At 40.8% G+C, this 15,986-nt stretch overlaps 3 protein-coding genes across 3 annotated transcripts; 1 reads left to right on the plus strand and 2 right to left on the minus strand.

The window, feature by feature from the left end:
• Positions 1-2,487: 2,487 nt before the first annotated feature.
• LOC120415531 (alpha-protein kinase 1) lies at positions 2,488-12,459 on the minus strand. The gene has a single exon (XM_039577090.2). It carries the CDS (start codon positions 10,642-10,644, stop codon positions 7,912-7,914), a length of 2,733 nt encoding a protein of 910 aa, XP_039433024.1. The 5' UTR covers positions 10,645-12,459; the 3' UTR covers positions 2,488-7,911.
• A 261-nt stretch (positions 12,460-12,720) lies between these two features.
• LOC120415533 (alpha-methylacyl-CoA racemase) lies at positions 12,721-14,064 on the plus strand. The gene is made up of 2 exons (XM_039577092.2): positions 12,721-12,914; positions 12,971-14,064. The coding sequence occupies exons 1-2, from the start codon at positions 12,807-12,809 to the stop codon at positions 14,003-14,005; spliced, it is 1,143 nt and encodes a 380-aa protein (XP_039433026.1). The 5' UTR covers positions 12,721-12,806; the 3' UTR covers positions 14,006-14,064.
• LOC120415532 (2-oxoglutarate and iron-dependent oxygenase JMJD4 homolog) lies at positions 14,027-15,444 on the minus strand. The gene has a single exon (XM_039577091.2). The coding sequence runs from the start codon at positions 15,312-15,314 to the stop codon at positions 14,127-14,129; it is 1,188 nt and encodes a 395-aa protein (XP_039433025.1). The 5' UTR covers positions 15,315-15,444; the 3' UTR covers positions 14,027-14,126.
• Between the last annotated feature and the right edge of the window lie 542 nt (positions 15,445-15,986).

The following is a 15,986-nucleotide window of genomic DNA, read 5'->3' on the forward strand; positions in this document are numbered from 1 at the left end:
ATTTGATGAATTTTAATATGTCACATGACATGGTTCCTTGAAAATTCCGAAGTGTCCCCAAGTGGCCACCGGTTACCGGTGACCCGTTCCGGAGTGGCCAGGTTGGGCCAGAGGACGTTGGCATCACTTGTAATGGTCATAGTTTTTGATTTGATGAATTTTAATATGTCACATGACATGGTTCCTTGCAAATTCCGAAGTGTCCCCAAGTGGCCACCGGTTACCGGTGACCCGTTTCGGAGTGGCCAGGTTGGTCCAGAGGACGTTGGCATCACTTAAAATGGTCATAGTTTTTAATTTGATGAATTTTGATATGTCACATGACATGGTTCCTTGCAATTTCCGAAGTGTCCCCAAGTGGCCACCGGTTACCGGTGGCCCGTTCCGAAGTGGCCAGTTTGGATCAGAGGACGTTGGCATCACTTGTAATGGTCATAGTTTTTGATTTGATGAATTTTAATATGTCACATGACATAGTTCCTTGAAAATTCCGAAGTGTCCCCAAGTGGCCACCGGTTACCGGTGACCCGTTCCAGAGTGGCCAGGTTGGGCCAGAGGACGTTGGCATCACTTGTAATGGTCGTAGTTTTTAATTTGATGAATTTTGATATGTCACATGACATGGTTCCTTGCAATTTCCGAAGTGTCCCCAAGTGGCCACCGGTTACCGGTGGCCCGTTCCGAAGTGGCCAGTTTGGATCAGAGGACGTTGGCATCACTTGTAATGGTCATAGTTTTTGATTTGATGAATTTTAATATGTCACATGACATAGTTCCTTGAAAATTCCGAAGTGTCCCCAAATGGTCACCGGTTACCGGTGACCCGTTCCGGAGTGGCCAGGTTGGACCAGGTTCCGTCGGCATTGCTTTATTAAAGCAGGTTCTTAGTATCTTTCGTCTGCGGCCAAAAAATCCAAAATCGGTTAAATTATCTAATTTTGATATGCGAATAACTGATTGCAGATAAATATATCCGTACCCGGGCCAAAATTAAATAGTTCATCACGTAATAATTGAATGATACCCTGCAACTGTCACTTTTCCGTATAAGGATTTCTGAACGTTCTTCGCCTCTGTTTCAAAGCTGTGGCAACGCCCACAAAATTCCCCTGAAGAAAAATTTCATGCTTTTTGTTCGCATGAGCGTGAACAAATGTATGATTTGTTTCCCATTACCATGAACGAAGTTTATGAATACGAGATCAGGAAAAACGTAACCAGACCTGGCGTTACGGTTTTTCGTGAACAAACGTTCATGGAAATCGGTTGCAATCATGCATTTGTTCACGGTGCAAAATCTTATCATAAAATTTGCTTTGTTTCCTATTTTCATGGTACGTTGTTCACGTTTACGCGAACGGACTTTTTTGCGTGTAGATAAACACAACACATCCCAACAAGCCAAGCCTACAAGATTAAAAAATTCGAAAAAGGGAAATAAATAAATCAATGCATTAGCATTTGGAGGACGCCCCACCACCGGAAGGCTCAACAACGCTTATCCCACTGTTTGGTCTGGTTGTGTTAGACCCTCATCCGGAACAATAATCCAACACAGGAGATACCATGTCTTCATCTTTTGATGAGTGTGTAATACAGCCCAGGGCATAAGGGGGTCCACGCCGGGTCCAAGCTATCCTCGGGGAAATGAAGGAATGTTAGTAAACACCGATCTAAAGTGCGCAGGGACCCCTACGTCACCTTAGTGGTATAGATGTTTGTAGGGAGGTTTTGGACTCAATGTTAGTAGGAGAGGTAGAACCCTAGGATATACCCCGAAAGGTATTGCGGGCGAATTAAGTAGATTATTATTAAACTTATACTTGTGATTGTATAGTGTTAAAGATGCATGATTTATTTTTTTTATATATTTTAAACCACGGCAGAAACAACGCGACGAAACCGTGCATGATTAAATTGACTGTCGTATTACTAAACCAACCATTTCCTCAGATAAAAGCAATGCTGATTAATCACAGTTTTAACATGTCTGTTATTAAACTCATTCTATCAACTGTAAGAGTAGAGAGAAGTTTATATTTTCCTTTAAATTATTATATGTTTAAGCGAAATTCGAGGTTGTAAATGATTTAACGCATAATTGATATTTTGATTTTAAACTCTTACAGCGATAAGGAGTAAACATTCATTATTCACTCATTTGTTTTATTTTGAATGTAGGATTTAGATGTTTCATTAAAACGACCGATTCAAAAAGCATACTTAGTTAACAGGAAATAAATAAATCAATGCAAGCCTTTAAAATATTAAACAATTAAAAGGAAAGAAACATTAAATTTTTCTTATAAATATTTTCTTTTAATTTCGCAAATGTTCTTATCTTCTTGAAGAAATATTTTCATAATGAAGCTTAAAATTTAAAATAAGGTTCAAAATCATCCGAAAAAAATCGAAAAGCGAAATTGTTGTCGAATTTTATTTACCTTACTGGGTCGTAATGATTTTCGGATACCATGATATAAAATGTTTTTTGTTTTATTCAAATATTTACTTTTATTTGTTCTAAACCGACTCACTTACAAAAGGCGATATATAAAGTGGATATAAAAAAAACTTTCCCTGTGTTTTTTCTTCTACTTCTTGAAAGTTTCTTAAAACGAATTAACCAGTACAGAGTATATAATGTATTTACAACTAGTTATTACATCTTAAAGTACAAACGTAAAAAAACGAAATTCAGCAAATTTGATGTGATCCTTTTGTTTTCTTCTCTTTTGTTTTTTTTTTCGTTTTGTTCATTGCTTCATAGAAATAAATCGTGTTTTACAAGTTTTTCGTATCCTGGCAGATTTGAAAAAGTTTTAATTATAAATGCTACACTAAGCAGTTCCTACAAGCTAACAATCTACAATTTATCAAGGTACTTTTTGATTCATTTACTTGATCGCCAATTTGCATTGCGTGTTCCGAAGGCTTTACCATACATCACTATTTGTTAAACTATTTATATAAAGGCCTCAAACAGGAATATGCACGCATAGTAACCGTTGTGTGTGTGTAACCTTTAGCCTAAGGCGGTTCCTTTCGACAAAAAAGCTCGAAATCGGAATCCTCAATTACATCGTGTGAGCTAACAGTCTTGTTGATTCTACAGTTCATAGGAGTTGGTTGGTTTCGCTTGTTCGATTTTCTTTTTTTAATTAAATGCATTTGATCATACTTGCTATTCCAGCTGCTACGTGATTAAGTCTTATTATTCTCGACAAACTCTGTCAGAAAAAAAATCTGTAAGTGTTCTGTTGGAAGGGTTTGCAAATTTTACCGTACGTAATTTGTCTATGTGTATTCAAAAATATCACTAAAATGTCTTGTAACCATTTTGTTTTTTTTTTCGGGTTAAGATCATTCCTATTCAAGCATTACACTGTTTACTAGAGTGTAACAAAAAAGACTTTTTGGCGGGCATTCAAGGGTTTGTTCCGGTGGGCATACTAAGCCCAAATCCAAAATATGAGCTTGATTGGACGTAACAAGAGCTGGCGCTCCGCCCTTCAATTTTAAATGGGATTTAACCCGCAAAAAAAAGATTTTTTGAAAAATGTCACTTTTTGAGGCATTTTGGCTACTGAAGCGTTTATTTTCAACATCATTGGCGTTTAGGCCAGATCCTTGCGCATCTTTTGGTATATATAACATTGAAATTTGGAGCACCCTGAAGCTCGGTACAGACCTTCAAAGTTTGGCATTTTTTCGAAAAATCGGCCCCGGCAAAATCAAATGGCGTCTAGGGCGTCGCGAGCCGCGACGCATATCTTTTTTGCCGGGACCGATTTTTCGAAAAAATGCCAAACTTTGAAGGTCTGTACCGAGCTCCAGGGTGCTCTAAATTTCAATGTTATATATACCAAAAGATGCGCAAGGATCTAGCCTAAACGCCAAAGATGTTGAAAATAAACGCTTCAGTGGCCAAAATGCCTCAAAAAGTGACATTTTTGAAAAAATCTTTTTTTACGGGTTAAATCCCATTTAAAATTGAAGGGCGGAGCGCCAGCTCCTGTTACGTCCAATCAAGCTCATATTTTGGATTTGGGCTTAGTATGCCCACCGGAACAAACCCTTGAATGCCCGCCAAAAAGTCATTTTTGTTACATCCTACTGTTTACACAACAATTTGTATTTGTTTATCTGCTTTTATAGCTCGAAATCGAACTATCTCTCTCTCTTTCACAACGAAGGCACCGTAACTGTAATAACGTTTTTTTATTCTCTTTATCTCTTCTTTTATGTTAAACATAAACAATTTTGTTTACCTGCAATCTCTTTAAGCTTGCATTACACCAGAGTGGGGCTTTATAACGAACGGGTGTACCCCATTTGGCATAATGGACATTTGGCATAACGGGTTTTCAAGATGGACGTTTGGCATAATGGACGTTTGGCATAATTGGTCCAAGACATCAGGGACGTTTGGCATAATGGACATTTGGCATAATGGACGTTTGGCATAATTCGTTCAAAACCCATCAAGGACGTTTGGCATAATGGACGTTTGGCATAATTTTTGCTAGCTATTGATCCTTGCACTGTAACTTGGATTTGGCCCGCACTTTTCTCTCGCACTTTTGACAACAAAATTTCCTAAAACTAGGCAACCAGCAGTTGTTTATTTACATTTCTAATCGCTGTTTCCACCAAACTGGCCATTCGCACTTTAAAATTGCGATTGACAGGTGAGCAACATCGGCTCGCTTTGATCATTTTTTGAGAAAATTATAATTTCCCAAGCCAGTTTGACAAGTCGCAATAGTGCGATCGATAGCAATAATTTAGTGCGAAGTCCAAGTTAGTGAGAATTGCGCAATATTTTTTTTCCTTTTTTCTAAGCAGATAACTTTACTTTAAAAATGATTTTTGTTTTCAAGAAATCTAGTATCTTTGTCATTTTCTCCCAATAGATGTATTTTTTTCCTTTTTTTTCTTAATAAAGCTTGAAAATGCAATTTTTCATAAATATAAAATGCATTTTTTTCATAAATATATAATATTGAGATTTGTCTTCTTTTGAAATATTTTGCAGCTAATTTTTTGTATTCAATTATTCCTTCTTTTATTTTAAATTCAACCTAACAAAGTGATGTAAGTTTTGCCAGTCTTTGAAATTTAGCAATAAAGATTTTATACTGTTTACCCTTTTCCCTCCTTTTTCAAATTCAAACTAAAGAATTTATGTACATTTTGCTCTTCTTTAACGAAATGCATTTAATTTTTTTAAAGCAATTTGCTCTTCTTTCATTTTAAAGCTAAAATAAGGTGAAATCTCTCAAAAATGTGCAGTTTGTTTTTTTCAAAATTTTGCAATCATTGTTTTTATGCAATTTTTTCTTCTTTAATATTCATCCTTAATAAGGGATGTACATTTTTTCTTTCTTTAAATATTTGACAAATGAGTTATGAAATTTTCCCTTCTTTTATTTTAAATTCAACTTTTAGAAGGGAAAATCTCTAAAAACAATACTTTTTGAATATTTGACAATTAACTTCGATTATGAAATTTTTTATAACATTTATATTTATTTATATAAAATTCAACTTATGGAAGGAAAAGTAAATTTAAAGATTCACATTTTGACACTCTTTAAATGTTTGACTATCGCAAAATTTTTATGTTTTTCACCTACCGCTCTTAAAAATAACATTTATTCAGCATTTATTTATTTTTTTGGGCAGTTGTCCCTTCTTTAAGATTAGTATTGAATAAATAAAAGAAGGGAAAATTCCATAAACATCTTTATTGCAAAAATTAAACCAACAGAGAAAAAATGTGCATAAATTATATAAATGTTTAAAGACAACATCTATAAGAGAATTTCCCTTCTTCAAGTTAAATATAAAAAAATGATGGGAAAATTGAATAAAAAAACTTAATTGCAAAATATTTAAAGAAAAGCAACATCGACATCCATTCACCCAAAATACAGGATCGAGAGTATAATTCCATCAAAATTTATAGAGAGCTCAATGCTAAACTCGATAGAATAATGGTACCAACTCACACCTGCAAAACAATTAATTTAATTAATTAATTGAAACAGTAAATCTGCAACAAGAGTCATACATCGAAATCTGACTACTCTTGTGTCACCAAGCTGCTGTGGCCAAGGCAGTTTAGTCATTGAGTTAGTCTATTAAAGGTCTCTGGTTCAGTTCCCGTAGAGAACACTTTTTGTTTTGAAGGATGAACTTTTTCTTGAAAATGGACTCGAGGGCATAATTCTCTCGGTCATCTAGAACTGTGTTCTCTGTGTCTGTGAATCTTTCCGCTAGTCTCGTGTCGGATGAGTGCTGCCCAGTTCTGGGGTTTCTTTAGATTAAATTCGAAAAAGAAGGGAAAAATGTGAATTTATTTAGAGATTTCCTTCTTCAAGTAAAATTTTGATCAAAAGAAGGGAAAATTGCATTATAAAAGCTCAATTGTCGAAAATTTGAAGTGGTTTTTCTCATCATGAATTTCATATAAAAGGGAAAATTTCATTTAAAAATTACTGCTAATTATATTGAAAGGGGAAAAATCTTAAGCAAACAAGAGATATTTTCTTCTTTATATTAATTTTTTAATAAAAATATCAAAATTTCATTGAAAAGATTTATTGTGAATTATTCAAAAAGGAAAGAATTGACTATTGGGGAAAAAATATAGAGATACCTAATTTTTTATAGAAAAAATGATAATCTTTTAAAGTAATATAAAAAGGTAAAAAATATACATTTTCGTTCGTGAAAATGACAAATACTTAACAAAAAAAAAACAAGCTAGTAATAATTATGCCAAACGTCCATTATGCCAAACGTCCTTGATGGTTTTTGAACGAATTATGCCAAACGTCCATTATGCCAAATGTCCATTATGCCAAACGTCCCTGATGTCTTGGACCAATTATGCCAAACGTCCATTATGCCAAACGTCCATCTTGAAAACCCGTTATGCCAAATGTCCATTATGCCAAATGGGGTACACCCATAACGAACTGTTGTTGCTGCTGCTGCTGCTCTTCGCAAACGCAAGTGAGAATCATTCCACCAGCAGTACGTATCATCATCGACATCGACCATCATTATCATCATCCGTGATCAGTTTTTCTGCTTTATCATCAACGACTCCTCTTCTTCGCTCGCTTGGGTGTGTTGTTGGGCGCATTCTTTGCTCTTTTTAATGACTCTGTTTATTCATGCAAAGTTGTTTAATACACAACACATCAGTATCGCTTTAGCTGCGCAGACTACCAGTATTAATTAGCATACACTTTCACGCACATATGTTTTGATTGATATTTATTCTACAGTATTTTTCAATAAACCTTGTTTGTGTTTATGTACTTGTGGTCGGTGAAAGACAGTGAAAGTCTTGAAATTAAAAAAATAGTAAACATGAAAAAAACAGAGTGCCAATCTTTAACAACTTGTGACAAATGTTTGATTCTGTTTCTTGAAAATGTTAAGTCATTACCAAAAAAGGAAAAAAAAATACACTCAAACTAAACTCCACTTCTATTCAGTGATGGCAAAACTACTGACATCCGTTGACAGCTATACTGCAAAGCAATGATAAACTTCGTTCGCCAACCTTACAGAGTACAACGGTGATTGCGTTCTGCCTCTCCGCTACCAACAAGATCGCGCAGCGCAGTGGTAAAGGGTTAGACTCTCATCCAATGCGCTCCGGTTTGAAACTCGGAGTAAAATGGTTTTAACACACATGTTTTAAGCTTTGATCAGAATTTCAGAGTATTTTTTCGCTCTAGTATGAGCGTAGGAGGAAGAAAGTACGATCAAGTGATCAAGATGATGATAATGGTGGAATGTCTTACTAAAAAGTTCAAAATCCTAGTCTAACGTGTCCATTTTCCACGAGAAAATCTACGCTGACTATCCGATCTCACCCACCAAACACACTCAGTTGTAGTTGATGGGCCTACAAATGGAAGGATTGGGTGGCTGATAGACCGCTCGCTGCATCAGCTCTCCGTTGGGACCCATGCTGTTCCCGTTGGGACTCAGCTGATCAGCCAGTTGTTGTTGCTGTTGTTGTTGCGGGTGATGAAACTGGTGCTGGTGCATCTGGTGATGCTGACCCTGCTGGTGGTGCTGCTGCTGCTGCTGCTGTTGCTTCTTCTCTTTAAACTTGGTAGAGTACTTGTAAAAGTCGGACATCTCAAAGGGCTTGGTAACTTCCTTGTACGGCATGATTTTACCCTGCTGCACAATGGTTACGTTTTTGGGTGATTCCGTTTGGATGTCCGGCGTCGCGTGGATGATCGCTGCCGTCGAGGTCGTGGTGATGGTCGAGGGGGTTGGGGAAACGGATGAATATGGCCGTAACGTTGGCGACGTTAACGTGTTGGATGAGGACGCTGAGAGTGTGGGCGATATGAGGAGATCGGGATGCCGTGCGGAGAGGTTGTTCTGCGACGGATGTTCCTGGGATTGGTAGTAGTGCGGTGGTAGATTGTGGTTCTCGTGGTCGTAGAACCGAGGAGATTGAGGCAGCAGGTCCAAATGTTGCTGGCTTGCCGGTTGCGACTGTTGACTGTAGTTGTTGTGCTGATGCTTTGGCAATTGTGGCGGAGAACGAAGATGCTTCTGCTGTAAGAGCCGCTGATGTTGTTGTTGCTGCTGTTCGAGCATGTAAGCATGTTGCTTCTGTTCTTCTAGTTGTTTAATTCTTTGACGTTGTTGTTCTTGTCGCTGATGGTAGTATCGCATTTGTTGAGGTGATAAGAGGAGGGGTGACGATGGCGATACACCGTAATTGTGACTGGTATTGACGTGTAGAGGAGTTTGTAGGTGAGCTTGTTGCTGCACATGTTGTGAAGAAGGAGGTGGTGGTGGAGGTTGAGGATACGCCGGAAGCGGAGGTGGATTCGACATCATCCCAGGGGATGGAGATGGAACCGTCCTGTGCTTCACAACCGGACTGTCTAACGATGTTTCTCTCCAGACCTTTTCCCGTTTCTTGTTCTCACTGGAAGCTGAAGTAACCGATATTGCGTCGGGTTGTATCGAGTCTTCCAGCTGCTGCTGTTGCTGTTTGTTGATAAAATCAAAGTTTCCCATCGAATTGCTCTTGATAGGAGCTGCGTGGGGATACTGGCTAAGCTTGGAACGAGATATCTTCATGCTGCCACCACCCTGCTTCCGATCTAAACTGGAGAATCGTGAATCCACCGAACACCAAACCTTTTCTCCCGTTTCAAGCATCATCCAGTAGCCACCAAGACCGGACGTCATCATTTCTTGCTGGGAATCGTAGCTATTGCTATTCGGAGGTATGCTGGATCCATAACCCTGATCGTTCTGGACACCTTGGCCAGTTGATGCAGGAGCCGGAGGAGGAGGAGGAGCTTGGAATCGTGAAATCATTTTCGTATCATATACGAACGCTTGTCCAACGGTGTTTGACGAAGCACTTGCCGGGGGCGATAGTACGTATCCGGGACTGCTTCCATGCTGGTGATGTCCCGGCGGAGGGCTGTAGCTCTGCATCTGCTGTTGCTGCATCAACTTGTTCAAGCGATTAGCTCCACTTTGAGGTTGCGGTTGTTGCTGCGGTTGATAGTGTTGATGCGGGTGCTGATGGTGATGATGACTGCTGTTGCTACTGACAGGAGACATTTTTGCGGGATCAATCGCTGCTCCGGAAAGATCGTAGCTCATGATACCGCTGAAGCTGTCACATCGAGATCGATGCCGTAGCATGCTCAGCTGGGACACCATCGCGGCCGATGCTGCAGGAGTCATACTCTGCGAACCGGATGGCATTACCGAGAGGGTTCCCGAATGTATGGAGTACGGTGAGATCTGCTGTGAATGGTAGTGAGCCGAATGTTGAGGTGGGATTTGTACAAGCAGCTGTTGCTGCTTCTGCATTGGTCCACCCGGTGCGATAAGGTTACTGGAGTGATTCGAGGAATTGTTCGATTTGATCGAATTCCGTCGTTCCGACATGTTTAGCATCATACTGTTGCTGTTTGACCGGAAACGATTCGCATTACTGTTTTTGTGGAGGTCGATGTCATCTCTGGTTGCAGGCGGAGGTTTCTGCTGTTCGGCTTGCTGTTGTTGGCGCTTTTTCAAAAGACTCAAGTTTTGATTCATAGCCAGCAACTTTTGCTGAGCAGATTCATAGTTTTGCTTGTGTGTCCTTCGTACCGATTTTGGCTGCGACGTATCGTTAGCAAACCTCAACGAAGCTTCCGATATCTGCTGCTGGATTTGCTTTTCCAGCAACAGCTTGTTAATGTCGTCTTCTTTGTTGTTCAAAAGGTTCTCCGGTAGTTTAAAGCTTGTACCAATCTTCCGCCTCAACGTCGGTGCCGCTCCGTTCTGATCTTGACTTCCAACACCGGAACTGAAATCGCTCGGATACATGCCAATAAGCTGAGCCTCTTCTCGCTTGATTTGCTGTAGTTGCGCATACTTCTCGTTGAGTCGTTTCTCGAGCTCGGCTTTGCGCGCCTTGAGGAGTTCATATTTCGTAGGACTTTTGGAAGCTGCATCGTCCTTCCCACTGGGTTTCAGCGTATCAATCATGGTGGTTGGTGATACCACTAAGCCGGCCTTCGATGTAGTCGCCTGTTGATGAGGCGGAGTTCCAAAGTAGGGTTGCTTCACCTTAGCATCACCCATGTTTCCTTTCGATCTCGATCCTAGATTTGCCTTTCTCCTATATACCAGTACGGTAGTGCTTCTACAAGTGCGCTATGCTGTGATCGCCCTCATGAATCATCACCGTCATTGATCGACTGTCAGTCTGCTGCTGCCGTCGCCGCCGCCACACAAGAAAAGACCTTCCATTGAGGTTTTACTGATTATAATTAATGCAATTCGCGCTCTCACTTCTCATAACAGCTCGAAGCGAACCACAACCACATATTGTACTCGCACACGACGTTCCAACCGAACTAGAAAGCCTTTGTTCAAGTACATTTACACATGGACGCGACAGCACGTTTCTTCTTCTGAACACTTGGGCCAACTGTGGGTCCGACTGGCGGATGGCAGTCAACCGATTCACTGTTTTGCCAGATTAGATAAGCCTTGTATTATTATTTCCACACACATACTCATTTTGTTTCTGTTATTATTATACCCCACACACGCTACGCTACAGTTGCAAACTGTTGCTTCGTTTTCCTTTTGGCCGTTGGCGCAGAGCTTATCACTCCTAAATTGACCGAGGTCAAAAGGCCATCCTCCACTGCTGCGCCCAGCTGTGGTTAGCCTGTGTAATGATTCAGCTCGCTTTCCTTTCGACGTAGCAGCAGCAGCGAACTAATGAATATCGGCTGTTGTCACCATACGCTGATTAAATCCAGACTGGCTAGAACGTTGAGCCACTTCCAAGTGGCTGGGTGAATCACAGTTGGCGCTGCACACAATTATCGTACTGTTTTTCAAAAAATTCCTCCAGCAGCAGCTCCCCAGTCTCACGTCGGTGGAATGTTGTGCTTTTTTGTGTTGTTTTCGCGACGTCAAAGTAGGTGTATCATTGATGTTTCATTTTCCCATCGGGTCGTAATCACGACAAGTCATCATTTACGAGCGTTGTAATACACCTTAGCAGGCAAAGGGCTGAACCGCTACCATCATCATTTTGTAGTTCCATTCTCACCAACACACCATCCCTGGCGTACGCCCAACATTTTTCCACAGTCGCCCTCTCTATCCACACACTGCTGATGTTGACGGTCGCTCTGCTCTGCTTACTCTGCCTGCCTTATATGGGCCTCTCTGTCTGCGCTGGGTGTCCTGAATTCTTTGGCCCAACTCTCTTCTTCACGCAGCAGTTTGCTGAGGATCCCACGACGATTTTTTCGCAGGCGATTTTCGCCGCTTGTACGCGCCGGAAACGAAACACCAACTAGTGTAAACTAAACTCCACGAACTAAGGAACAAAACTTAACTAGTACCGAACCGAAATACTAACTTAAAATAAACGAAATTAGAGGAAAAATCGCAGCTACGCGAAAACCTGGCGAGCTGCCTGTTAGTTTCGTCACGATTTCACAAATACACCCATCTACGTCATTCATTCGAAAATGAATGGTTCTGGTGGTGGCGGTGTGTGCTCTCTCGCTCTCTATCTCTCTTGCTCTTTCTCTTAACCATGCTCGAATACCTTATGCTGGTGGTGGAAGCGAGAGCGCACCACTTTGGCTACCTAATGTTTGGGTGTTTTGAGGCGAATGTGTGAAAGACGTCAACTTGGTTTGTTCCAATAAAGAGCCAAAACCGTAACGGGGGACGGTTGGCCAAATATATTGTGCATCTTTCAAGGCATTTTTAATGCGTTCTTTTGATTTGAAAAAAAAAAATTGTCAAGCTTTAAAGAAAAAATAAAAAAAAAAGCTGAGAGAAATTATTAATTAAACCTCAAAGAACCACCTTCACATACACAATTCGACTTGGAATCATAACATAGCGACCTGTTAGTAACAGCAGTTGAATAAGTAGTAGTGTTATAATAATTATAATGCGTATTTCAAAAATAAAAGTCATGTAAATTGATGTTTAAAAAAGTTGGTGTAATTTTCAAAAAAGTGTTTTTTTTTCAATTATAGAGTTTTTTTCAATTTAATCAACAGTACCCCATTTCTGTCCCGTTTTGGGCGTCGTTCACAAGTTTTCTACCTATCTCACTCAACGCACTAAAGTCCATCCTGTAGTAGTCGCTACGATAACAGCCGTAATGGTTCATACGTACGGGCCGACCTTTTAAATTTATTCAAAGAATTGCTGCTTTTCATTGAGCTGGAGTCCACGAACTCGTATGTTTCTCAAATACCACGATGGCACTGAAAGGTTTAAAGGTTCTGGAGTTTGCGGGGCTAGCTCCCGGTCCGTTCTGCGGTATGCTACTGGCGGACTTTGGAGCCTGTGTTACTCGGATTGATAAGGTGAAGTGGCTTGTGTTTGTTTCGATGAAGATTTTCTGAAAATTTGTATTTTCAAGACCCCTTACAACAGCATAGATGTACTGCAAGGCGGCAAGCGGACACTGGCGCTGGACTTGAAGAAGCCCAAGGCGATTGAGATTGTGCGCTCTTTGTGTCGAAAGTCCGACGTTCTCATTGAACCGTTTCGTCCTGGGGTTATGGAAAAGCTGGGACTGGGGCCGAGTGAGCTTATGAGGGAAAATCCGCGGTTGATCTATGCACGGCTAACGGGGTTTGGCCAGAATGGGGCACATGCGGCTCGCGCTGGTCACGACATCAACTATGTGGCCCTTTCCGGGATTCTTTCGCTGCTGGGACGTAAGGGTGAGCGACCAACGGCGCCGATCAATCTGGCCGCGGACTTTGCCGGTGGTGGATTGCTGTGTGCTTTTGGGATTCTGGCTGCAGTGCTGGAACGACACAACTCGGGCAAAGGACAAGTGGTGGACCATGCCATGGTGGAGGGAGCGGCTTACGTTGGAAGTTGGCTGATTCGATCGCAAAAGTTGCCCATTTGGGGAAGACCTCGAGGGGAGAACATGTTGGACACGGGCGTCCACTTTTACGACACGTTCCAAACCAAGGATGGAAAGTTCATGTCCGTGGGAGCGATTGAACCACAATTTTACAAGGAACTGCTGGAGGGGTTGGATTTACAGATGGAACTGCCACAGTATGAAGATGTCGAAAAGAGCAAACACTTGTTTGAGGTAATCTTCCTAACCAAAACGCGCGCTGAGTGGACCAAGATCTTCCAGGATCGTGATGCTTGTGTATTTCCCGTGCTCGAAATGGACGAAGCCTGTGAGTATCCTCACAACCGCGAACGAGAGGTCTTTCTGGATAAAGGAAAGACTAATGACGAGCTGGTGCCTACACCGGCTCCCAAACTGAGCAGAACTCCAGCTCAGTCCGGTGCGTTGGCGCCTGAGAAAGATGAGCTTCAGATGGTGGAAGAAATCTTGAACGAAGTCGGTGTAGGTTCCGAGGATATTTTTAAATTATACGAAGATGGTTCTCTTTTGTTAGCCAATCCCAAGCCAAAATTGTGATACTCAGAATAATGTTATTCAAATAAACATGGTTGTTTTTAAACGGTATAAGGAACGAAGAAGAGTATTTTATTATTGATTATTCTGACTAGTTTAAGATCACTAATGATTGTAAAAGTCGTCATGTCAACAGCTTATCGATTAAAGTTTCATAGCTTTTTAATTCATCGAACAAGTTTAAGCTTCTCAACAGTTCTCCCCTCATTTCTATCATTGAAATGAGAACGTCTCGTATTGCTTTGAGATCAAACACGATATGATTTTTACCCAAACGATACCTTTCAAAATGAATTATTTTTGCTTCGTCACGATACGCACTTACACGATTCTTACAGATATAAATTAGCATCTTTATAAATCCATTTAGATCCATTCCATATGAAGCCTTAAGCATAAGTTGGCAATGTTCGTCGAAATTTTCCATATCTTTACAATCATCAATTTCCTTGATTACTTGCACCAGAGCATCGTTCAAGCTAAGCCAAATCGTCTTCACATTACATCCATTGAACCAGTTGTGGTTAACGGAAATGGCATCCTCAACATTTTGAACCTGATGATACCATCCACTTGGGACGAAAATAGCTTCCCCTGCCTTTTGCAGTATATTGTAATACTTGACTTCCTTCTCATCAAGAAGTTCCTCGCTTATCCTAAACGGCAAATTCCCCAACGAATCCTTCAGCTTCTGTTCCTCCTTCGGTGCCAACAGCAGCCACTTTTTGACCCCAAATATATTCGTGGACCAGCTGTACGACGAAAACACATCCGCGTGGAACGAAGTCCACGTCCCCTCGCGTCCCAAATAAACAAACATGTAATCGTCCTCCCCATGATCCAGCAGATACTCGTTCAGCCAATCCGACGCAAAGCAGTACGGCGTTTCGTAAAACTCATACTCCGGCAGCATCTCCCGCAAGTGCCAATCCTTAAGGTACAGCTTCGACGTCGATTCCTCCCGGCAGTCCCAACAGTCCAGAAACTCGTGAAACTTCATCTCCGTCTTCTCGTGCGAGTTATAGTACTGCTTGCCGCAATCGGCCACCGGTACGGTGAGGTTAGGAATGGCCTCCCTCAGGTAGGCCCCGTTGAGGCCCTTGGAGTCGTGATTGATCCAGCGGCGGAAGCACTCCCAGCTGTCGGCGACGGAGCTCAGGATGACGGCCTTGTTGGGCAGCAGGTAGCGTGCGAAGAACTGTTCATAGCTGAGGTCCGCAAGCGGAATGCGTTCGATTTCCGGGGGCGGCTCGACGACAGGATCGGGTGCCAAGGGGATAGAACTTATTTCGATTTCCAGCTCGGTGGACATTCTTTTTGGCAAGATTTTGGCTCTAGAAGTGTACCGTACAAACGTAAACAAACTCGATTGTATGTCTGAACATTGCGTAAAAAGGTCAGAAGCATGAAGGGAATTCTCTGCGAATTCGTTCTGTACCTTATTTTATCTCTCTAGTTTTTTTTTTTAAGTTCATTAATATAATGTGTTTGATAATTTTCTTCCACGACCGATATTCGAAATTTTTAAATATTTTATGATTTTGAAAGGCTTGGCCACGGGTCCCCCACAGACCGTTATTATAAATAAAAAATTTCCACCCAAACCAATGATTGGACATGGTTCCTAGGACCATTCTGCACCTCTGGGCCGAGTTTCAAAATATTTGCCGGCGGAAATTTCGAATACGGTCAGTTTTAGTGTTTCGAGTAGAAATTAAGGGGAAATCACATGTAAAATGCGTAGGAAAAGATCAAAGTTTCAATGTTTTAGCTACAAAACATTACTGGTCATGGTTTTAAATTGTATTAACATGTAGCAGAATGATATAAAAACGATTTACAGCACTGACTTAGCCGGATTAAGCCGAAGTTAAGTGACTTAAGTATGTTATTTACAAGTTTTATACCTTAATATTAAAAAAAAACTCCTACATCAAGGAATTTAAAGTTAAGGAAAACTAGATAGCACAAAAATAACTTAAAA

This window comes from Culex pipiens, chromosome 2 (genome assembly GCF_016801865.2).
Source record: "Culex pipiens pallens isolate TS chromosome 2, TS_CPP_V2, whole genome shotgun sequence".
Classification (NCBI taxonomy): Eukaryota; Metazoa; Arthropoda; class Insecta; order Diptera; family Culicidae; genus Culex; species Culex pipiens.